The sequence below is a fragment of the Pelodiscus sinensis genome, chromosome 8, assembly GCF_049634645.1.
Source record: "Pelodiscus sinensis isolate JC-2024 chromosome 8, ASM4963464v1, whole genome shotgun sequence".
Classification (NCBI taxonomy): Eukaryota; Metazoa; Chordata; order Testudines; family Trionychidae; genus Pelodiscus; species Pelodiscus sinensis.
The window spans coordinates 65,632,482-65,657,583 of NC_134718.1; the positions used below are offsets into that span (position 1 = coordinate 65,632,482).

The 25,102-nt window shown below is 39.5% G+C and overlaps 1 protein-coding gene across 6 annotated transcripts in view; it reads right to left on the reverse strand.

Moving 5' to 3' along the window:
* The window catches only part of VTI1A (vesicle transport through interaction with t-SNAREs 1A), a 444,836-nt gene that overhangs the window by 406,259 nt on the left and 13,475 nt on the right, over window positions 1-25,102 (reverse strand). For all 6 annotated transcript variants that reach the window (XM_075935463.1, XM_075935464.1, XM_075935465.1 and 3 more), the window contains exon 3: window positions 15,223-15,333. In XM_075935463.1, coding sequence (XP_075791578.1) covers window positions 15,223-15,333 — 111 coding nt within the window. The remainder of the gene's footprint in view (window positions 1-15,222; window positions 15,334-25,102) is intronic.

A 25,102-nucleotide genomic window follows, 5' to 3' on the forward strand; every position in this document is an offset into this window, starting at 1 on the left:
AATAAAAAACGTAAAAACCTTCAGAATCCACTGAATTTCCCTAAAGAGTAAATTCACTAGCACCGTTGCATAAATAATTAGAGATACAATTGCTGACACATTTTCTACCCTAACCAATCATTAACCCTAAGAAAAAAATATAATTTTACTCTTTTGGGGGATGCCAGCAAAACTGCACAGCCCCAGGTAATTTAAATAATAGTTTAAATATACTGCTACCCACAACAATACAACTAATCTACAGTTACCATAGAAGAAGAAAAAAACCAAGAAACCTGTGGAATTTGAAACCCTATATTTGCACCAGCTAGGTGCTGTATAAATACTGAGAACAAAAAGATGGTTTCTGCGCCACAAAGCTTATACTCAAAATGTCAGTACATGTGCAAGACTATAGCTTCTGATGTGTTAAGTGATTTGCTTTATTTTAAAAAAGTTGCTCGGTGAGGGTGCACTGCACCATCGCTCAAAATAAGGTATGCAATTTGAGCCATGCGAATTGCGTATCTTATTTCAAAATAGCTTATTTTGTAATTTGATGTGGTCTACACAGCGCCAAATTTCAAAATAACCCGCTACCCCAAAACGTCCCTTATTCACTGTGGAATGAGGTTTACAGGGACATTGGAATAGCTAGCCTGTTCTATTTCAAAATAACAGGCTTGCTGTGAAGAAGCAGGATAGCTATTTTGGGGTACTCCGGTATCATGAAAGAGCGTTGCAGTGTAGACATCACCTCAAACATTAGTGAAATTCCTACTGTTAATGCATAATATAAAATAAAACGATATAAAACCATTTTCCAGAATCAAATTCCAATGGTTTTAGTATTTTCTGGTTATATAGCCTAGGTAGCTGTTGAAGGTCACCTAGATACTGGATTTAAACTTGCAACAAAGGTTTGTGCATGTGAATTGATGTGTGTGGAAGGTGCTAAATGGACCACTTTAGATACTGACATCTTCTATTTATTTAGGGTCTGATGAATGTTCATCTGAACACAATAGGAATGTGTCTCCTTTGACTTCACCAGGCTTTGTATTGGGCTATTCATATAGCATGGACAGCTGAATAGACTTTTCATCTCCAGCCTAGCTAATGTATTTCCAGCCCATTAAAAGAGACCACTACTGTGGGGAGTGAGCAATGCGGTATCCTACTTGGTCAAATTACTGTGGCAGAGTGTGGTGTACTACGTCTTGAACCCAGGCCTACGCATTCCTGTGTGACTGCTGTATCCCAGCCTCCACCCAATGTCTGCTAAAACCTGGTGGGCTCAGAAAGACTATAGCCTCAGCCCAAGTTCCACCACAGGAGTCCTGATTGGAGGAACAGCGAGCTCCACCAATTGATCCAACTATGCTTCTTAAGTCAGGAGGTGGCACAGGACGTTTGAGCAACACGAGGATTTCCTGTGACAGTGAAGTTACATCTTGCTCATGCCTGTCTCCTGCATCCAGCTGTTTCCGATTCCTGCTCTGCTCCTGCCTCATCCCTTACCTTCAGCTCTGATTCCACCATGCTCATGCTGATTTCCTCTCCTCAAGCTCTTGCCCTTATGCCGGGGATGAGGAATCTTTTTTGGCTCAGATGCCACTGACCCCCCCCCCCCCCCCCCAAAATATCAGTCAGGACCGTACAAAAGTGAGAAACAAGAAAACAAAAAACCCCAAACCCTCATTGATGTGACCTCCACATGAGAACAGAGAAGACACTCCTCACATTGCCCTCGCACACCAAAACCTAATGAAGCCCAACTTATTAGACTGTGTGCGCTCCAGCCCTATGCTGGGGCAGCAAAGCGGGTGGAGTGCCAGTGTGGGCTTCACAATGCTGGCTTCCCCCACCCCGAGCCTTAGGGGCCAGATCCAGGCAAGCGTGGGGGGGATAACCGTAGGTTCCCCAACCTTCCTTTATGCCTTAATTCCAATCATCAGTTACTAGTCCTGATTCCAACTGTGGCCTTTGACTTCTGATCCTGACTCCGGCTTGACCCTTGGTTCTGGTAATTGGCAGCTGATTCTGGTGCTGATCATTCCGAACACCTGCTCTACCCACTAGATACAACTCTTGCTCTGACTGCTAGACCAGACAGCCTACATCCCAGTCCATAACAGAGGACAAGTTTGCCAACTGTGGCACATGTGTGGTCCAAACACCTGCCCACTGGGAAGTGGAATGAAGCCACCAACTTCATTTCACATCAGGCACAAATAATCATCACATGGCAATAGCATTCATACTCAGTCAACTCTGTCTGGATTTGAATGGTTAGTCTGCAGTGGAAAAAGGACATACTCCTGTTTAAAGTCTACTTTTAAACTTCTGCCTTAGGAGGTCATCAAGTCCAGTTCCCAGGCCAAAGCAGGAACAATCCCAACTAAATCAACCCAACCAGGGCTTTGTCAAGCCAAGACTTAAAAAATCTCTAGGGATGGAAATTCCACCACCTCCCTAGGTAACCCATTCCAGTACTTAACCACCCTCCTAGTGAAATAGTTTCTGAATATCCAACCTAGTCCTCTCCCACTGTAACTTGAAACCATTGCTCCTTATTCTGCCATCGATCACTACTGTAAACAGCCTTTCTCCATCTTCTTTGGAACCTCTCTTCATGAAGTCGAAGGCTGCTATCAAATCCCCCCTCGCTCTTCAGTCTTGCAGACTAAACAAACCCAAATCCCTCAGTCTCTCCTCATGAATGCACCCAGTTTTCACAGCATGGCCACCCTGATACCAAACACAAATTGGAATTTAAGGATTAAAGAGGCCCCCCGTCTCTTGCTCTGTTATTGACCTACACAAAACTTAAGTTTCCCAGAAAGTATAATGCACAGAATAGCTATTTTTGATACTGAATCTCCTGAAGCCATTAATTCTCCAATTCTGTGCCCATGCAAGTAAACTTAAGACCATAAGTTCCATATGGTCAGGAACATAATTCTGATGCATGTTTGCATACAGCATCTAGAACAGTGGGACTCTGATCTATAGTGAAAGAAACTACATGCTCAGTTGCTAATGAGGAGTAGAGGTATTAAATCCCTGTGAGGTCCAGAAAAAAAAATATTCAGGAAAAAGCCATAGGAAAGACATGAGTCCAAACTTGCCCAAACCAACCTTGTTCTTAAAAAACAAGGACATATTCCTGTATGAATAAAAACACGTGTCCATTTCAAAGGTATTGTGAACATTATCTCATTCTCCTACATTATATAACCGAAATAAAAGAGGAAGTTCCCTTTATTTCTGTGCCATTTATGGCATATCAGTGCTGTATATATAATGAGCTGACTACATCAAAGGGGTGAAAAGTTGACACTTGTATGTTTTAGTAACTAAACAATGACTTAGAATTTCATTTGACTCAAACTTATTTCAAGAATTCATCTGTACAAAAAAAAGTATTTTACTCAATATTGATAGCATTTCCAGAAATATCTGTAAAATTTCACCTTAAAGTAAACAGCAGGTTTGACACCATTCCAGTAATGAAAAAAAAGAGAGCAGAATTTACTGATCACATGATTTCTGTTGACAAACCATAACACACACACACACACACACACACACACACACACACACACACACACACACACACACACACAGAGTTGAGGTATATACTTTAGCTCCTACCTAAGGCTTTTACTCCATTATATCATGGACTTACAAGAAAAATTTTAAAAAAACTTGACTAAAATGTGTTTTTTGTTGCATTAAAACCCAGTGTTCCATTTTTGATAACACTGCAAGACAGAAAGAAAACTATGCAATAAATGTACCATGAAACTTCAGTTTCCGAGAAAACCTACAAACGTTAATACTCAACATGTCAAAAATTATTCTTGACATCAGAGAGGAAAATAGCTTGCATTCACCATCATTTATCCCCTTCTTATGCTAGCAATACAGGAAATACATTTACTTTTTAACAATATTTAAACAAGTTTCATAGAATAATTCTCCATACGCTAACAGCTTATTGGCACAAATAAATAGTTCAACCTTATGAATATCTACAACAAATTACTGCCTTTAAAACAAGTAAAACAGCTCTGAAATAGCAGAGTACAATGAACAAAGATTTTCAATACTCAGTAGCAGTAGCACTACTATCAGAACATATAATACAAAGAACTCTCTCAACAGCATTTTGTAGTGTCAGTATTTACTTTATAAAATGACTACTATCATGCAACAGTTATTTCAGTAACAGACAAAGCATGTCCTTAAAATATGATGGGAAGTATATCAGTAATAATCCCACACACATTTTACCATAAAATGATAATTACTTAAAAAATTATTCCCATATTTAAAGTTTTGTTTAATGAAAGTCACATAGACTTTAACAAGACATAAAACACTTTATTTATCAAAACAATTTTTGCCATGGGACAGTTAATCAGTCACCAATAAAAAGTTCACCATTTGCAAAAGAGCAACTTCTGCTTAAAAGCAAAGCTATTTTTGACCATATCAATTAGTCACGCCATGTTCCAAACACTAAATTCTATTTTCCCCATTAATTTTTAAACCTACGTGACTTTAACTTAAAATAAACTGTACATCAAAGAATGGAAAATAAACAGCCAGAAACACAATTTGACGAATTGGATTTATTTAGTTTATTTAGCTAAACAGGGTCCATTGGATCTCTTTAATAGGCTGACAGTTGCACTGGGCTGGTTAATAAAACATACAACACAGTATCTTCAGCCAATATAGAAATGCAAATCCCACCAGAAATATTTTATTCATGAAACAGTAATTTCAGTTACTACCAAACAAGAAAAAGAAAAGGAGGCAAAAAAAGACTTGCTTTGCAAACAAACAGTGCCATCTAGTGTCGGTCCCCGAACAAAACTAAAAGAGAAGTTTAAAAAGCTCTATAATTAATCTCAAACATGTCAAAACATTGTCTGCTCTGTAGGGGCTATATCAGCAGCTCATGTGTCTCCTTATTCTGTAGCCAAACACATATGAGATAACCTTTCAGGAATTCTAAACATTGCGAATATAATCAGAAAAGTGACCATAGGAAAAATGGTATTTCTGACTCAGTTTGCCAGTTACTGGCATTTCCTTAAGTCATATGCTCTCATTTTAGTAACAAAAATAAAAGTTTCTACTTGTATTAGTACCAGGGAGACCGTGTGACTATGGGAGAGTGAACTAGATTCTGTTTTGCCTCATGTATCAACAAAACTGACAGCTACATTCACACCGTAGAATCTTTATTACTGGTGATGATATCAGAGGCAGAAAGAAAACAACTTGATTCTTTTTGGAGATGGCAGGTAGAAAAGGATCATTTGACTAAGATAAGGAATCACTGAGAGAGAATAAAATATTAAAGCCATGATGTCAGTTTTATAGTCACATTGCTTTACCAGAATCACACTTCCTCAATATGAAGTTACCTTTGTGGGTGGCGAGAAATATATTTAATTAAACTGGATGCTGTTTTTGCCAATGTGAATGAACAACAAGAGCAAGCAAAAGATCTGAAGCTTTGCTGAGCAAAGGAAGATATAAAAACCACATACTGTTGTGTACAGATGGAAAAACAAAACGAAGAAAGGTGAAAAGGAAAGTCTGGTCATTGCCAACATCCAGGCATCTTTATTCACGGAGTAAGAAAGCAGACTTAGAGGCGACAAATCAACACTGCTTCCACACAAGAGTCCAAAATCCAAATTACAATAACTGATTTTCCACTAAATGACATAAGTTATCCATTGCAAGGGAATCTATGCTAAGAACTGAGTGATTTTAGGCCTCCTCTAAAATGCAGTACCTGCTTTTGTGGGTGCGGTGAAAGAAAACTGGGATGCAAAGGATGTTTCAGGAGACAAAGCAGCTGCAGTGGGATCTAATCCTCTCTAGATCACTAGTTCAAATTCAAAATAAGTCAACAGGATCTTTCAGTCACTAACAGATGGTAGACTTATTTGAAATAAGTGGGTCTCTGTCCAGTTACTGAGGAGTGGGAATTTATTAAACTCATTATCACATCACTACACTGGCCTTACGATTGTTGACACTTTCCAAGGCTAAACAATTATAATGGCATGGAAAATGAAGCTACGAGTGATGTTTTTTCCAGAACAAGTTACCTACATGTTGGCATGGTGAAGACTTCTTAATAAGGCTATTCAAAACCATACAGAATCATTCAATAATATCATATTACTGGACATAGTTTACTGATCAAGCACAGAAGAAATCTTAGTAAACAATAGCTTTTATTTTTTGATTTATAACTTTAGATGTTTCATTGAACTGGTCTCTAAGGAATCTCAATTCAGATGATCATAACCCCGTAGGCTAATTATAAATTAAGTACATTAACTCTTCTTTTCACACTTCTCTCAAAGAGGAGGAAATCATCATTGGTCAATTTCATGGAGAAATAATTTCACCCAGCTGTTCTATTACTCTCATTCTTTCACACCCTCTTTCCATAAATATTCTCAAGGTGCAGCAGAGATGAGTGAATTTTCTAGATCCTCAGAGGTAGCTAGGTCTTTGCTATGGAGCCAAGTTACTGAGCCAACTCACAATAGAGCTAAGGCTCCCTTTAGAAATTCAGTTTGGGGCTTAGACAACACTAGAGTAATCTTTTGTATCTCCTTCCCCTCTCTCAACAATCCTACTTCATTATATCCAATTCACTGTTATTAAAATTTACATAACAGATTGGATGGGAATCCATTTGCAGAGGACAAAAGTGTGGAAAAATTTCATGAGGTTCCTGAATTTTCCTGAGTGTCTCTGTAAGGTGAAATGTTTTGGGTAGAAGAGTGAGATGAAGAGTACAGAAAGATGAAAGGCCCCACACAACTCCAATAATCTGTAGAGGACGGCAGTGCCCTGCTGATCCCACCCCAGCCCTTAGCTCCAACAAGCAACACAACTCCTTGTTGAACATACAGTGCGAGAGCAGAGTGATTCAAGGGACCTCAACATGCACAAAGGCAGACACAAGTCCACAACCTTCTTTCACCTTTAGTCTAAGTCATTTTCTAAGTAAAAACTTGTCAACAGTTTCATTTCAGAATCATCACCAGCTGTAAAGGGAGTAAATACACTTCTCTTCTCCTCAATGAAAGTATGTTTGACAATGACTGAATATAGATGACATGCAATAAGACCTTTGCATAGTAACAAACAAAGCCAGTACAGACATTTTAATGTTATACATGACTCTGAACTAAGGCCCAAAATAGTTTATTTGTTACCATACAATGGTGAATATCATTTTCAAGAAAGAGTCTGAAATTTCTCAGGTTAGCTTTGTTGTGTCCATACTAACAATAAAACTACTTTTGGTACAGGTTCAGAGCTCTATTACTAGTGTGGGCAAGATGAAACTGATTTCAGACATTTCAAACAACTCGTTTGCAATAAATCCATTTTCTATTGCAGATGGGGGTTACGTTTAATTTTAAAAAAAAGTAGATTCAGCAGCACAACTGCATTTTATACACATCTGCTCACAACTCAATTTGTAAAGAGAAAACACTCCCTTGCTGTTTTACAAATAAACTGAAAACATGATGTAGCAGAAACAACATGGTGCAGAAGAGTTAACCAATATATTTTAATTAAACCCAAAAGTGGAAGGAGATTTAGACTTGAATAAATCCGGCACTAACTAAATCTGTTTCACTAATGTTCTTTTATTTCCCATATAGTAGTATGGATTCCAGTATCGGTAGACAAGTGTAAACTAGAAGAAGGGAAGGAAGTATGAAAAAAGTATGTGATAACTGGAGGTCTGACTGGTGTACTTATTACCATGGTTCAGGTAATCTTTTCTGGATTCAAATGATAGTTTTGTACCATGTGACTTGAGTAATAAAGTAACTCCATGTGACACAACCCTTCTCAAGTCATGTGACCTCAACATAACTCCTTTAGGAGATTTTTTAACAGAGAATTGTTATAAATAGAATTACCAGCTCTTTTCCCCGGGGCACTTGTTGAACATACATTGCTACTGCAGAGGCATTCTCAGCTTCCTAAGCTTATTGATGGTAGCTGTTTTTGCAATATTAATCGCAAATGGAAAGCTTTCTCTTATAAAAGTTTGAAAAAAAATCAAGTTACAGGCTGAAATGCAACTATGCTACAGTACTGCTAGAACATCAAAAATACTTATTTTAATTAGTCCAAAGTTTTTATATTATAACTTGAAGGTAGCATAGTGGATAAATAAACTATGCAAAGATTTTTTCTCATTACTTGCTTGTAAGTTTCCTTTTTTGATATTCAAAGTGTGTTCTATTGTAGGTTTTTATTTCAGCCATATCTATGAGACTTTAAAGGAGTGATGGTTTCATGTACTAACATTTCTGTACTTCAGATTTGCGATACAGTACAGAAGACTCCATCAGGGTAATGGCCCCATTGGGCTAGGCACTCTACAGGAATATACAAATGGAGTCTCTGTCCTGATGACCTCACAACCTAAATCAAGATACATATGAAAGGTATTGTGGGAACAATCAACCATGCACAAATGTTTTATTATTATATCGTGACCATCAATAAAAAATGAGAAACAAACAGACTGAAATGTTTCCACAGTGCTTTGAATATGTAAGATGGTATGCACAAGCGGAATATGAGCACAATGGAAAATTAGTTATAGGTCGAGACAAAACTTTGTTTATGTGCACTCTTCATCTGTTTAAATAGGGATGGGATACTATTTACATAAACATTCAGTTCTGGAACTGTGAGCACTTACAACTATGTATATTCCTACAGAGAAATGTTCCTTATATAGAAAATGTCCACTAAACGTCCAGTTGCAGTGCCTCTTGGTCAGGTGAGATATCTTGTCGCTCTACATCTTATTTGGTGCTGAATGGGAACTGGGTCTTTCATTTAGTGAGTAGACCTGCGATATTTATTTCACCAAGGAGCCAACATTCATAATAAGTTTGGGGTGGCTAGTTCATCTTTGGCACTGCAAGCAGGATGACAGTATATTCCAGTGAGAAAATTCTCCACACTAATACCATCGGTAATGTAAAATGCATGGGTGAAGGTAACACATAATATAAGTAAAAAATAAAAATTACATAATATGCTCATGCTAAACTTAAACAACAAATGGTCTGGTAGCACTTTATAGACTAACAAAACATGTAGACAGTATCATGAGATTTCGTGGGCACAGACAACTTCTTCAGATGACTGGAGTTTTTCATGAAAGCTCATGATACCATCTACAAGTTTGTTTAGTCTTTAAAGTGCTACCAGACCATTTGTTGTTTTTTAAATGTATTCTGTACAGACTAACTCAGCTATCCTGTGAAGCTTCATGATACGCACAGACAATTTAGGGTAGAGGGAAAATCAAGTTAATCTTTGGAAAATGCTGAAATGAAAGCTCACAGCCTTACTCTATTTAGCTACTGAAAAGATACAACACTAGCAGTTAGTCTGAAGTGCCTCCATTACAGTTTTGTCTCAGTCCTATCCTGACAGCATAACGGTAGTTCCTATGTCTGCTGTTCTTTGGAAGTCATGCTGGCAGTTTGAGAGAGCTCTATTAACCCCAGTTTTCAATAACAGTCAACTGGTATTCACTTCTCTAAAATGGATATCTGTCTACTAGGAACTGAGCCACAACCTATTAGGGATGTAAAACAGATTAAAAAGGAGTGGCGAGTGGATAGGCTAAGAGTGCCCTCCACCACCTCTCCAGGCCCTACCAGTTAACCACTAACATCCCTACAACCTATCATGCTGACCAATATTATATCATAGTTTCTTTGTACTCCCCTGTCTGTATTTGCTGTCTCCTGTCTCAGATTGTATGCTCTTTTGGACACTTTGTTTTGTTTGCAACAGCACCTAATAACAGAAAACTACTGGGACTGCTAGGCTCTATAATAATACTAATAAATTAATACTAATTTTCAGTTAGCGCTAATACTGAATTACAACTTTTAGTAAACACCAGTTTAGGATTGATTCAATCAAGAAAGCTCAATATCCCATTAGCTGTGCCACCTGGTTCTATAAAATATCAGGGTTAAAACAGAGAGAAGTGTTTGGTTTTTTTAATTAAGCATGGCCTATTTTGTTCTCTGATGTACTAGCATTTAAGAGCACTATAACCAAAAGATTACAGAAAATTCCCCCCTCCACACACACACTTTTAGACTTTGAGCATTTGATAGCCTCTTGACACTGTTCAGGTAGGTCCTTCACGCACCATCAAGAGAGAAAAAAAAAACATTGAACAATGCAATTGTAAAACTATAGTGTGAGAAAGCCTGAGAGGTTGGTATAGTAACTGAAGCCACTTGTGAGTGGCAGGGCCGGCCTTAGGCTGATTCACCCGATTCCCTGGAATCGGGCCCCACGCCCTGAACTCAGAAGCATGGGCAGCGAGTTACATGGTCTACACTGGCAGCTTCTTGCACAAGAACATTGTGCAAGGGTTCTCATGCAAGAAGTCTTGTGCAAGAACACATCCACACTGCCATGTGTGAGCTGTGCTTTTGCACAAGAGCATCCATGGCATTGTGGACACTCTCTTGCGCAAGAAAGCTCCAATGGCCATTTTAGCCATAGGGCTTTCTTGCTCAAGAAATCCCTGCCGAGCATCCACACTGCCCTCTTGCGCAAGAGAGCTTACACCTATTAGAAAAGAGCACAGCTCTTGCATAAGATGCCTTTTCTTTCCACGCCATACTGTAAATGCTCTTGCATAAGAGAAGGCGGGTAGGGTGGATACTCTGTGGGTTCTTGCGCAAGAACGGCTGTACGTGCACAAGAAGCCTTGAGTGTAGACATAGCCTTAGTGGGAACACTTCCCCCAGCCTCTCTGCTGCAACTGCATTGGGTTAATGCAACTGCAGGGTAGTTGCATGAGGGGGATTTGGTGGGGAAATGATACCTTTTACTTCTGGTCATGTGTTCATCTTGCCTGAGCGTGTTGCCTGGTTAATGGGGGTCAGGGAATGTGGTTAACGGGGGTCAGGGGGTGGGGCTAATGGGGCACCAACAAAAATTATACAAACCCGCTGTCCCTGCCTGGAAGTGTGCCAGGTGTGCTGTGGGAGGGGGCGTTGGCCCCGGAGGAGTGCAGAGGCTGCCTGCGCCGCAGGAAGTGCGAGTTGAGCACAAGGTCTCCCTGTGCCGTGGGGGTGTTAGCTACCTGCGGGGCTTTGCAGGGGAGGTAGCTGGGGATTTTGTGTGTGTGGAGGGGGGGGGCAGGGGGAGAGTTTCCCCCTCAACCAAAAAAATTTCTGGCCCCCACTTGAAACTTTTGTGTGCGGTTTTGTTTTGTGTGTGTGTGTGTGGGGGGGGGGGGTTCCCTCAACCAAAACTGCTGCGGGGCCCCGTTGTAATTGTTCAAATTGGGCCCCACACTTCCTAAAACCGGCCCTGGTGAGTGGATTTCAGGTTGAGAGAGTTCCTTTGAGATGGTCCCAGAGCTTTAGTTCAGAGATTTTCTGAAATGCAAGAATAAGCAGCATGCAACTCCACATTTGACCACAAGATAGAGCCCTTACCCTGGCATACACAAACTGCAAGCACATGCCACAGTGTGATACTCTATTTTACATTACCTTTAGCATTACAAGAGTCTGGATTCAAGGCTCACTCCTAGCTGATATTCAGTTGGGATTTATTTTAAGAGAGCTATGAAAACCTAAAGTTTACCTATGCTACTCACAGCCCCATAAAAGGGCTATGTATAAGTTCACTGACTATTTTTAGTTGGAAAGTTGAATGTAGTTGCCCTCTCATGGACTAGCTTCTCATGTCCTTACTCGTGATGAACCGTATCCTATTAAACAAGAAAGGGAACTTATTGAAAATTAATGGAATCCCCTGGGAATAAGGTACTGTACTACCCAAATCACGTTATTGGAAATCAGATCCTCAATGGCTGGAATTTCATACACTGAGAGATGCGATTAATAGAACATGGTGCCATCTGCATCTGCTACCTGTATCTCTTCAGAGTCCCATGGAATCTGCTTACCATAATAATACAAACAATCTATTGCTTTTATATGTCATTAGTACTGCAGAGACAATACAGTCAGGAGAGAGTTAGATACTATTCCTTCTTGGGCAGCATATATTCCAGTTACAGAGCTATCAGTTACACCTGTGCAACCAGACTGAAAACTAGGAAGTTGCATGGGGATTGCAAGCAGCATAATCTGAACTTAAAGCTGCACAGATGTGTACAGACTGCATGATCTTTATAACAATGATGTGTGGGAAAGAACAGCTAGAAACTGAAAGCTCAAGTTGAGCTAAGAAAATCATCTATTTATGACCTGTTCATATTTGATCTGGAAATTAGCTTGAGGCACAATAAACAAAACTCTGCAAGGCCATTTTTAGAGCCATCTTCAGCGTATGACTGCACTAGGCTAAAAGATTCATATAGTTTCAACATATACTTCAAGACTTAGTAAGTGTGACGTATTATGAATGTATACAAGTTTCACTGAATCATCGAGATGCCCAGTGACCATATGACAATGACACAGAAAAGAAAACCATTCAGTTCCAAGTCAACATAGTCACTCACCACCCTGGCCAGCAAACTAAACGCAAGTGGTCTTTCCATCTGAAAATAATATCTGCCATCACTCAACCTAAATGCCCTCTCCTTTATAAATAAAGAAGCTAACATTCTGCAGACTTAATGCATGCTGCTCTCAAGTGTTAAGAATATTGTCAAAACGTTGGTTTCAATAACTGCTTGAATAGGTCTTCAAGATTCTGTCAAGCAGACAAAACTTGGTAGAAAAGTTTTTTTTCCATTACACTGTGTATAAAACTAAACTTGCAGTCCCAGATATGTCATTCATTTTAAAGCTTGAGGAGGAGAAGTGCTGATCCAGATGCTTTATGCAATTCACTTTGAAGAGACAGTATTAGTCTTAAATCAGCTTTCACATCCTTCTACTTACATTACATAGGTAAGTGGCCAAGAGAGAGTTATCCACAGCTATAATCATGACATTTCAAAACATGGTAAGAGAATTGATTAAGGCAGACCTGTGCTTTGGTTTAAAGATCTCTGGGTTGTTGTTGGGTTTTTTTAAGACAAAAATTGTCTAAGCCCCTGTGTTTAGTCTCAAAATGAAATACTAGGCTCTAGATTGAGAAATGCTTACTTACAACTTCACTTTCCTTCACACAGTAAGGAAGAGCAGGAGTAGCCAACATAAATGGGATCCAGATTGCGTAAGAACCATGTCTAAGTCTGCCAGCTCATGTGTGTATTTTACTTCTGGAAGAGCAGCAAGCCTCAAAAAATAGGAGTCTGTAAGGTGATCATGAACTGCCAACAGCATTCCCAATTAAAACTTCTTTCAGAAGACATGTACTTTCAACCACATTTTCCAAATGTCATCTAACACTCTTATTAGGCTGTGAACTACACTTACAACCAACAGATCACAGCTCAGTCAAGGTGATTTTCATCAGAGCATTGAAAAGACATTTTCATTTCAATGCAATTTTTCAAATAATTTCCCCCAGTCACTATGCCCTTAGTGCAGATCAAAAAAGCTAAAAGAATGTATAGCCTATTTCCCCCTCTTGCCGCCTGGAATGCACAGCCTAACCACTTTCCAGAAACTTCACCTTTGGGTAAAGAGTAAATTTGAAATAATCTCACCTGCTTAAGTGAAAATTTGTGCAAACTATCAGCTTCTAAAAAAAGAATTAGAATGCCACCTTGCTTACTAGAATGCTTGTGTCACCTTAGCCTCAGTGGCATGACAGTGAACTGAACAGTTCGGCTCTCAACATAATTTCTTCTAATCATGACTATTGCTGTTTTCATTGTCTTTTACAGCCTTTCCTTTTTTCTTCCATTTTTCTAGTAAATATCTTACTTGTTATTTTCCAGTTACTTCAAGCTGTTCTATTTTCTTTTCTCTCCCTGCGCTGTTTGCATTTCCTCATCCTCAACCCATGCTCTACCATCATTTATTTTCTGTTGCTCTATTACAGGCCCTGCTTTCATTCCTTCTCTTCCCCCAAGCAACCCAGTTTCATTATTTCATTGGATAGTCCTTTCTCACTGTGCCCTCATCTTTACCTAATTCCAAATTCTCCCTGTGAAGATGGTAAGGCCAATTTTCCTTCTGTTAGCTGTTAAGAGCATGACAGGGAAAAGGCAAAAGGGAAGTAGGGGGTTCTCAACACAGACAATGAAGTTCATTCTCCCCAACTCTAGATTGCATGCTGTTGGAGCTTGGTGCTCCAACCTTAGGATACTATGGAATTTTAAGCTGGGTGCCCTATAGTGTCACATTAAAAATGAGTAGCCCTGTGGCACCTCTGTGGCACCTCTGAGACTAACAAAAAAAAACATATTTACAGTATCATGATCTTTCTTGGACAAAATTCACTTCAGAGGAGATGAACTTGAGTCTCACGTAATATTTATATCCAGAAAGAAATAGTAGATGGCTTTGAAGTGTTCAGCCAGCCCTTTCAGAAGCAATTGTGTGTGTACACATCTGTTCACTATTTCCAGCAAATAGGACCAATGGCTTGCAAGCTGTAACACAAGCAGCAGACAGGAGAACCTTGCTAGCTTGCATTTGGTACCTAAAACTCACAGAGGATAACAAATTTGCAAAATAGCTAATGACTAGCCAAACAAAGGAAAATAAATCATGAATAGGGAGTAATGCAGTGATTTCATTTAATCTGAAAAGTGTAGTTTATAAGGGATAATAAAGTACTTCATACTAGTCTCATAAGTTTAAAAATTAAGTGTAAAATTAAGTTACTTCTCCCAGTAGAACAACGATGGTCTGTTACTCAATCCTTGCCAAGAAGTCGGGTTAGAAGAACGTGGCTAGAGAGAGAAGCAATGTGTGTACATGCCTGTATGTATACACGAAAGTAGGAGCAAGGGGTCTGCACAGTTTAGCTAGGACTATACACTAGCAAGTAGCTAGTGAGGTTCCTCCCCATAGAAGAATTCTGCACAAATATTCTTGCATTTGTGGACAGGGAGATGAGAGTTCTTTCCATCCTTGCATGAATTAAGGATACTCTCTACCCCCTCCCCACCGCCACCCCCAAAGCTTGCCCACCTGGAGTGTGTCAGGGAAATGGAAGAATGTGGTTACTTCATGCTGCACAGTAACACTAAGGTAAGTTTCTTCTTAAATGCCATCTTTTATCACATCTAAATAAACTCACAAAATCTGCTTCAAGTTTTCCCATTTCTTGTTTGTAGCTCCTCATTCTGCTGCTGTACATTCCTCGGCTTTGGGGTGGGATCTCTCGAACTTCAAGTTCCATCTGTTCAAGCTAGTAATTCAAAAACAGGAGAAAGAAACTTAAGTTCATTTTATGTCCATTTACATCCTTGTTTCTCTGACGAGAAGTTATTTAAGTTGCCCACAAACACCAATGACTACTTTTTGAGAATAGCCCAGATTTTATATTGCAGTATAAAAGCCAGTTATGACTAGACACTTTAGTACTGGGTTAAGAAAACAAAATGACATAACTAGTGACTGGATTGAGGCCTCCTGAATGCCATTATAATTGCCACTAGCTGATTGTGTGACAAGTTACTAATCATCTTTGCCCCTCTATTTTGGGTTCTGTACATGGGTATAATATAGCACCTACCCAACAAGAGATGCTGTACAGGTATTTTTTAGGACACTTTGGAGACTTTGATGAAACTGCACGTACAAATTAAAGTTCTTTATCATCAACCATTACGGATGGTTATGCTTGTGATGATTTATATACTTTGTAGTATTCCATGGCCAATCTTTTCTCAACTGGTTGACTAGAGGTAGGCATACAAAAAAAATCCTTGCACCTAAATGAGTTTGGGGTACAGAGCTTTGGGCGGTCAGGTTCAGTGGGAACCAAGGGTGCTAACCCTCAAAAATTCAAGCCAGTTCAGTAGACGAGTCTGGATTTAGAACATTTTATTCACATTTGAATATGAAATTTCAGTGACAACCTCTAGTTTTCAGTATGATCTTCTCGTTACTTTTTCCTCCCTCTTAATAAGTGGGCTAACACTCAAGGAAACTGCACAAAGAGTGAATCAGAAGTAATGAGAACCCAGAAATGGTGCAGCTGCTAGTTATTATCTCTAATTATGGGACCACGCAGCCTTCTTTAGGAATGCTTTAGGAATGCCTCTTTAGGAATGCTATTTTGCCACAGTAAAGAATTCATTATCTGCTTTTTAAAATACTACTTTTAGTTCACCTTTAAGAAAGGCAAAAAACATCTTTCCATTATATTAATAGACAAACTGAGCAATATTTACTCATTTCGCACTGATCTCAGCCATAACAGTGTGGCATGGGAGAGAAATGTCTTTCATTTAGGCAGAATCTCAAGCTTCTATTTCAAGGATTTTACAAGGGATAGCTATAGAAAGCTAGTTTTACTTCTATATTATTCATTGTTTTAGACCCGACTTTCCAAAACTAAAAGTTTAGTAGTTTAATTTAAATGGCTTGTACACTACCAGTTTCAGTAGACAGTTCATGTCTGTATATGTTCAGATAAAAAAGATCAAAGGGGAAAATACCTAAGAAATGCAACTAAAAAGAATCATTGTTCTTTTTAATAAAGAAGCAAACAAAAAAAGTGACCACCAAGAAAATCTTGTTAAACAATAATGTGTTATTCACATGAAACCAAACTGCTTGGCCTCAGACCCTTTTGCTCAAGACCTATGTGCTACCAAGGAGAACTGACTATCACTGTCCTGGGACATTTAGGCCTCATCACAAAGTTAGTGGCTCAGTGTTTCATTTTTTATTTTTATTTTTTGACAGACCCTAGAAAAGGAAGAGGATTGACTAGATGGGCCTGACAGGGATTCCATCAAAACATTTATCAAAGCTGTGATGGAATACAGCTCCCCTTAAAAGTTACTCCTAGGATTTGGATTTCAGTAACTATTTCTCTCAATTTTAAATAGGGTTCCTGTAAGAAACTGATTCATCAGACTTTGAATCTGTTTGAAGAGGCTGTGAAGCATGCAAAGAGGAGTAACCCTGCAAATGGTCTTGCTCTGCTCATCTATAAGTTAAATGTTATAACTAGCCAGTAACCTAGTTAATCCCTATTTTTAAGCCTCTAATATTATTTTCCCACATAAATCTATTTCATTAGCCATGGAGACATATTTGCCCCTTTGAGCTTCTTATTTAATAATGTGTCATTAGGAGTGGGGGTTTGAATCTCCTTCATTTGCTGACAAAAGTTTTCAACAGCAATCTTTGTTCTTTGGGAGATTTAAGGACCAGCAAAGTTCTAAGGATAAGGAATTGTTGAGTTTTCTCCCTCACTTCATTTAAGAGGACATGAGGTTTACTTCCCGCAGCAAGGTAAGAAATATCCCACTTTGCAGATTTTTTGTAATTTTAAATGGATTTTGTCAGGAAATTTTGAACAGTAGAAGTGGCAATGATCTGGGGAGTCATTTTACAGTCACCTGTTCTAGAGGGTGCAATGTGATTGACTATATTGCTGTTTCAATTTTAAGCTGGTCTTGTTTCTCTAGTTTTGGAGTAGCTTTCCCAGACTATAATCATTAACACCTCGAAGTGAATTTCTATCTGTCAAGCAACTTTTTTTCAAAGGGATTTTGACCAATTCTATTTTACCAGTTATTTGGTCCAGTGGTTCTAGCCTAGGACTTAGGAGACTCAAATTTAAATTTTCAGCCCCACCAAAGACTTCTTATATCACCGTGGGCAAATCACTTAGCCTTTCTGTGCATCAGTTACCTTTCTGTAAAAATAGGGTTTCTAAAAACCTGCCAACTTTGCAGGGGTGCTATGGATAAACATATTAAAAAAAAGACTGAGAAGCAATCTGAGATGCAGTGAGAAGCACTAAATAGTAGTAGTAAAGTCTAACAGCAGAGAGAAGCTTGTACCCAGTGATTTGTTAGTGGTGGGTGCTGGCATCTGTGCAGTGAGGTAGAAATGGGGGGGGGGGCTTTTGGGGGAGAGCCTGACTCACTTGCTGCAGTCCTTTTTCTCTAGATAGGTTGGGAGGAGGGAAGAGGCTGCATGGGGTGGGTATGTGCCAGGACATTTGCATGATTACATTTCAAATAAAAACAAGTAGTCTGGAAGCACTTTAAAGACTTACAAAAAAATGTAGATGGTATCATGAGCTTTTGTGGGCACAGCCCACTTCTTCAGATGACTGGAGTGTTGGATGTTCTTGGTTCTGGAGACCCAACACTCCAGTCATCCAAAGAAGTGGGTTGTGCCCACGAAAGCTCAAGATACCATCTACATGTTTTGTTAATCTTTAAAGTGCTACCAGACCATTGGCTGTTATAAGTTTTTCCTGTTTCAGAGTAACTCAGCTACCCCTCTGAAGATGTCTAATAATGTTTACATAGGTGTTAATGGCTTAAGGTAAAAAAGAAAAAGATTCTTTTAACAGATATTTTTGGAGTGCTGCAGATTTCTAAAACTCTGATCTTAATTTTTTTTTTAATTCTTGTATTACTAATTAATACATGGTTGTTTGATTTCATATTAAATATTGTAAACATTGCTCCTTGTTAACGATCCCTTGTTTTAATATATTTTCTTACACAGGTATTATATTGGTCTTCCAAGGAAACTGAGCCGAGCTAGATTTCAACATTTATTCTTGAAAAGCATAAAAAATCCTAACAGGTAAACTTAAAGAGTATATCTCACCCTACTATTATTTGTTCAATCATACTGCAATGGAAGCTAAAGCAAAGGTATACAACTTATAATCCCAGGAGAGACTGTCAGTGCAACAGATTGGGACAGCTGTTCAGAATCTTTCCCAGAACAGCAGTATTACTGTCTGCTCTTATTTAATAACAGATTATAAATTTAGACATTTGGAAAATACAGCTAGATCCCTTGAGTCACATGTGTTTCAATTTAACCTACTCACCCATTGGCTAACAAATTTTAGGACTAGATCACAGTAAGCTTAGAAGACCACATAGCACAATATTCCTTCCTATTTCTGGTACAAATCTTAGCATGTGTTCTTTAGTTATCAGAATTTTAGTTATAAAATTACCATGATCTGAGTTCTCTGCCACTGATTATTTACTTGGAACAAAATCTTATACCACTCCCACACAGCCCTCACCAAAGTTCGTTGTGTTTATTGAGAGTTTAGTGTAAGCAGCTCTCAGTAGCCTATATAGCATCTCTGAAATCCTATCCCGGCCACAGTAATTATCACTAAATGCACTGTGCAGACCAAGATACATTTCTGGTTAATAAGGTCTTGATTCGAATCAATTGAGTTAAATGTGAGTCTTTGGGCTGATAGGATTGTGCTACTTTGGATCACTTGAGTTGGTGACATATCAGCTGCCTTTGGAAGACAGTAATTTTCTGAGACTGATCCTTCTCCCTCTCCGTTCGTTCTTATGTTCACATCCATCAGATTCTCTACCAGCAACCTCTTTGGAGAAATGACCCAGGTTTACATTCTGGATAATATCTGCCCAGTGAATGTTTATTTTTGGCAGCTCTTTGCACGTGTGCTTTTTTGAGCATAAATTAAATTCCTCATCATTTTGGTACCACATAAAATATTACTACTTATCAGATGACCCTCTGTTTTTTTTGTTTTCCAAAGGGAAACTGTCTGGTGCCCTGGCTACACAGAAAGCTTTAGAAAAGGGCCCAAAACACACCAGCAACTGGTTTCTGGGGTGTAGTGGTTATCATGTTTGCCTAACATGCAAACAGTCCCTGGTTCAAAGCTGAAGTTGCTTTCTCTTTCCTTCATACAACATCCATTTGTTTTTCAATCCCAACACATTTCTGCAATAATCCTTAACTTCTATGCTTCCTTCATCATTACTTTCAGGGGACTTTAAGGAGGGGATTAAACAGCATATTGAGGGAAGGTTACAGATCTCATTTGAGTGTTTGGCTGCCAGCTACTTGGACAATATGGGCAGAATAAAATTCCAAATGTTGATTCTGCCAGCCAGTAGTTCCCCCACAGCTCACTACAAACCATCTCACCCTCAGGTGAGGGTGACTGTGTATGTAAATTAGCTGTGCGATGGAATGGCTATGAGGCGTGGAAAAAGATGTGCCATCTTGGCCTCCATGAGAAAACAAGGGTTGAGAGATCACACCCAATCACCAGCATAAGGATGTCCAAGGATTCCTGGGACATCTTTAGGCATTCAAAACACACGTTGGTGCATAGGACTCCTGAAAATTCAGGGTACCAAAGGTTTGGGTGCCCTTAAGGGGAGGCAGCACACACAAGGCGGCACGAAAACATGCAACACAGAAAGCCTTGAGCTCAAGCCGTAGAGCTGGTCTGGGACTGGACCTTCCCCTGCCTCATGCAAAGATGGGCACAGAGCAGCAAGGGCGCCCAACCTGCGTTCCCTTCTACTTCTCCCCTCTCTGTGTTCTTGCATTGGGCTTCTTTCCCCTCCTCTCTCGCGCGAAGGGGACTCAGCTGGCTCCTTGCTGTTAAGCACCTGAAGCTCCTTTATAAATCCCATTGCCTCTCTCCCTGCCCCCTCCCTCTCCTCCTGTTGACTCTGCTCTCCCAGCTCCAGACTCGAACTGTGTGTCTTGGCAAAGGAGGATCCCCGTTTTCTAAGCAGTGCTGTGTCCACCCCCACCTTGCCTGCTCCTTTATGGCAGGGCAGGAGCAAGACTGGTGTCAATGGAGGGAGCTGGCTGGGCAGATAAGAAACCTTCCCATGCAAAACTTTCAAGATAAAATCTGTGTGTATTTTTCTCTCCTTGTCTCGGACTGAGTGTTTGGCTCCCAGCTAGATCCGATGCAGGGTTTGAAAACACCATCCCTCTCCTTCTACCATATGATGATCTCACAGGCTTTGTCTACACTGAGTTTTTGAGCAGAAAATATGCTGAGGGACTCAATAGCATAAGTTGCAAGATATCATTAGCATATTTTCTGACATTTCTTTTTGCGCCTGTCCCGGAGAGGCATAAGATATCACAACTTTTCAGCCACAAAAAACTCATGATGTAGACATTAGCTGCAGTTCCTTAAATGTGGTTTGGGATGGGCAGCAAATGCGTGTGGCATTTGCATGTTGGATAGGTGCATGCTCCCTTGGAGGCAAGGCAGAGGGGGCTGTTTGTGGCACCTCTCGGAGCTGGGGCTTTGATTTTATGCAAATGGTTTTTGCATAATGAATATACAAATGGTTTTTGCATAGTGAATATGCAAGTATTCAAATCAAAGTTACCAGTCCACCAAAAGTTTGCAAATGGATTTGCCAGTCCACGGTATTAAAAAAGGTTGGGAACCACTGCTTTATGAGACCAAAGGAAACTTGGGCACAATCATGAAAAGTCAACATGTGAGTAACTAAATCATGCCAGGCTACACGGTGCTAGAGGAAGAGGTTCAACCTGTACTTTGGCCTTCGCTGAAACACAACTTTATTAAACATGAGATCTGTTTACTATCCAATCAGGTTATATCTACAGAAATAAGGTGCATACATAAATGAAGTACTAACATACATTCTATCTCTTGTGCTTCGCAAAGAGAACCTCTTCATTCTCACATATCACAGAAATGTAGGTCTAGAAGGAAACTTCTAAGTCATCAAATCTGATCTGAGGCATATCAAATAACCTAAACCATCCCCTGGTAGGGGTTTGTCCCATCTTTTCCTGAAAATCTCCAATTATGGCGATCCCACAGCCTCCCTTGGAATCCTATTCCAGAGGCTAGGAGCTTTTCCTAATATGTATCCTTGTGGTTTTCAATCTGTGGCCTATGATCTCCTGGAGCTTGACAGACTATGTCTAAAATTTCTAAAAGGATCCACAACTCCATTCAAAGCTTATAAATTGGTCCACAAACATGAAAGGTTGAAAAGCACTCATCTAATTTAAATATCCCTTGCTCCAGATTAAGTTCATTACTTCTGTGTCTCCTGAAAGTAGGACAAAACAACTGATAATCCCTGAACCCATTCGAAGATTTATAAGGTTTCTCTTCAAACTTCTCCAGAGCAAACATGCCCAATTTAACCTTTTGTCATGATAAAAGTTTTCAAAAAGCTGACATATTTCTGTTGTTCTCTTCTGGACTCTTCCTAACTTGCCCACATCTTACCTGTCATGTGGTACCAAAACTGGACTATCTTGATATTTGGAAAGCATAAACACCATCAAATAGCATTCAGGTGCTACAGATAGGTACAGTAGTTAAAATTACAATATTTTACTTCAGCTATCAATAATTTTAGATCACATACTTGTTAAAGGAGTGTAAGAGGCTGAAAAACTATATAGCCTAAATCAACTAAATTCCAGCATTGGCATTGTGCTCTGGCACAGTTAAAAAGCCAAAAACATGTGTTAACACAATTAACTCTTAGGCTTCCAATAACTTCAGGTATTGCCAACAAATTCTGTTACCAAGAACAAACCAAAATAAAGTGAATTAAACCAGAAAAATTTTGCCCAATGACAATGTTTTCACTAGAAAATACAACTTAGCAAATCTGTATACCAAGAGTACACGTGGTAGCAATTTATGTCAGTGGTTTGTTTTGCTTTTCTATTGTAGCCTTTAGTTTAAAAAGGAAACTTTTCAAATCAGTTGTTACTAGCAATTTTTGTTCACAATGACTGTTAAAAGAAAAATGTGGCATTAATCATTGACATGTTAGGTAATTGCTTAAAGCCAATAATTGCATTAAGTACCTGTCTGGTAGTATTAGCAATGAGATCTAAAAACAAAAAGCATGAAAGCAAGATGAAGCACATTAATTAAATGAAGATCATTAGGATGAGAACGTTAAAGGAGGATTTTCTTTTTAAATCGGGGGGAGGGAGAAGATTTCTCAAATTTGTATTTATTATAACACAAGGAGAATAAAAAAAAAGCTATTAAGTCAATTTCTGCTCATTTTCAACAAGCAATGGCAGAGAATTACTTGGCCAAGAAAACCAAATACGAAAAATTTGTAACTGCCTTGTACCAATACTGTGAGAGAGAGAAGGGAAGACAGAAGGTCTGTTACATATTTGCATTGCTCCAATTATCATAATATCAAACCTAAATATCATTTAATTTAGCTTTGGAACATGAGGCAAGGAAATAAAATCCCTATTTTTGAACAAGGAGAGAGACTGATTTTTAGTAACTTTCTCAGGACCACAGAGAAAATTTATGGCCGAGTCATGTACTGACCCCAAATCTCCAAACTCCCTGCCCATGGTTCTAGCTACAGGTAGGATCTGACTGTGGAACAAAGGCTCCTGCTAGATAAATGACCACTACATATTTGCTTGTACCTCCATGCTCAAGCATAAAAAAAGCATTTCCACAATATCATTAAACTATATAGGATATAGAACAAAAAGTCTCATCACTGGAGCACTTGGGCTGTGTCTACACTGGGCCACTTATTCCGGAAAATCAGCCGCTTTTCCGGAATAAGCTGCGAGCTGTCTACACTGGCCCTTGAATTTCCGGAAAAGCAACGACGCTCTACTGTACAAAATCAGCTGCTATTCCGGAAAAACTATTCTGCTCCCACTCGGGCATAAGTCCTTATTCCGGAACACTGTTCCGGAAAAGGGCCAGTGTAGACAGCCCAGTAGTCTTTTCCGGAAAAAAGCCCCGATCGTGAAAATGGCGATCAGGGCTCTTTTCCGGAAAAGTACATCTACATTGGCCACAGACGCTTTTCCAGAAAAAGGGCTTTTCTGGAAAAGCAGCCTGCCAATGTAGATGCTCCTTTTCCGGAAAAACTGAAAACGGAATAGTATTCCGTTTTAAGCATTTCCAGAAATTCATGCCAGTGTAGACACAGCCATACAGTTTAGACAGAACTCAGTATTAGTGCTCATAAGAAGCACTAACTGGGGAACTGGAATAATCACTTCATAGAATCATAGAATACCAGGACTGGAAGGGAACTTGAGAGGTCATCGAGTCCAGTCCCCTGCCCTCATGGCAGGACCAAGTACTGACCAAGACCATCCCTGATAGACATTTATCTAACCTACTCTTAAATATCTCCAGAGATGGGGATTCCACAACCTCCCTGGGCAATTTATTCCAGTGTTTGACCACCTTGACAGTAAGGTTCCTAATGTCCAACCTAAACCTCCCTTGCTGCAGTTTAAGCCCATTGCTTCTTGTTCTCTCCTCAGAGCCAAGATGAACAAATTTTCTCCCCCTCCTTATGACACCCTTTTAGGTACCTGAAAACTGCTATCATGTCCCCCCTCAATCTCTCTTTTCTAAACTAAACAAACCCAATTCTTTCAGTCTTCCTTCATAAGTCATGTTCTCTAGACCTTTCATCATTCTTGTTGCTCTTCTCTGGACCCTCTCCAATTTCTCCACGTCTTTCTTGAAATGCGGTGCCCAGAACTTGAAACAATACTCCAACTGAGGTCTAACCAGAGCAGAGTAGAGCGGAAGAATGACTTCTCATGTCTTGCTCACAACATACCTGTTAAGGCATCCCAGAATCATGTTTGCTTTTTTGCAAGAGCATCACACTGTTGACTCATTCAGCTTGCGGTCCACTATAACCCCTAGATCTCTTTCTGTCGTACTCCTTCCTAGACCGTCGCTTCATATTCTGTATGTGTGAAACTGATTGTTCCTTCCTAAGTGGAGCACTTTGCATTTCTCCTTATTAAACTTCATCCTGTTTACCTCAGACCATTTCTCCAGTTTGTCCAGATCATTTTGAATTCTAACCCTATGCTTCAAAGCAGTTGCAACCCCTCCAAGCTTGGTATCATCTGCAAACTTAATAAGCGTACTTTCTATGCCAATATCTAAATCGTTGATGAAGATATTAAACAGAGCCAGTCCCAAAATAGACCCCTGCGAAACCCCTCTGGGTATACCTTTCCAGCAAGATTGTGAACCATTAATAACTACTCTCTTAGTACGGTTATCCAGCCAGTTATGCACCCACCTAAGTTGTATTTGCCTAGTTTATTGATAAAAATATCATGCGAGACAGTATCAAATGCCTTACTAAAGTCTAGGTATACCACATCCACCTCTTCTCCCTTATCCACAAGACTCG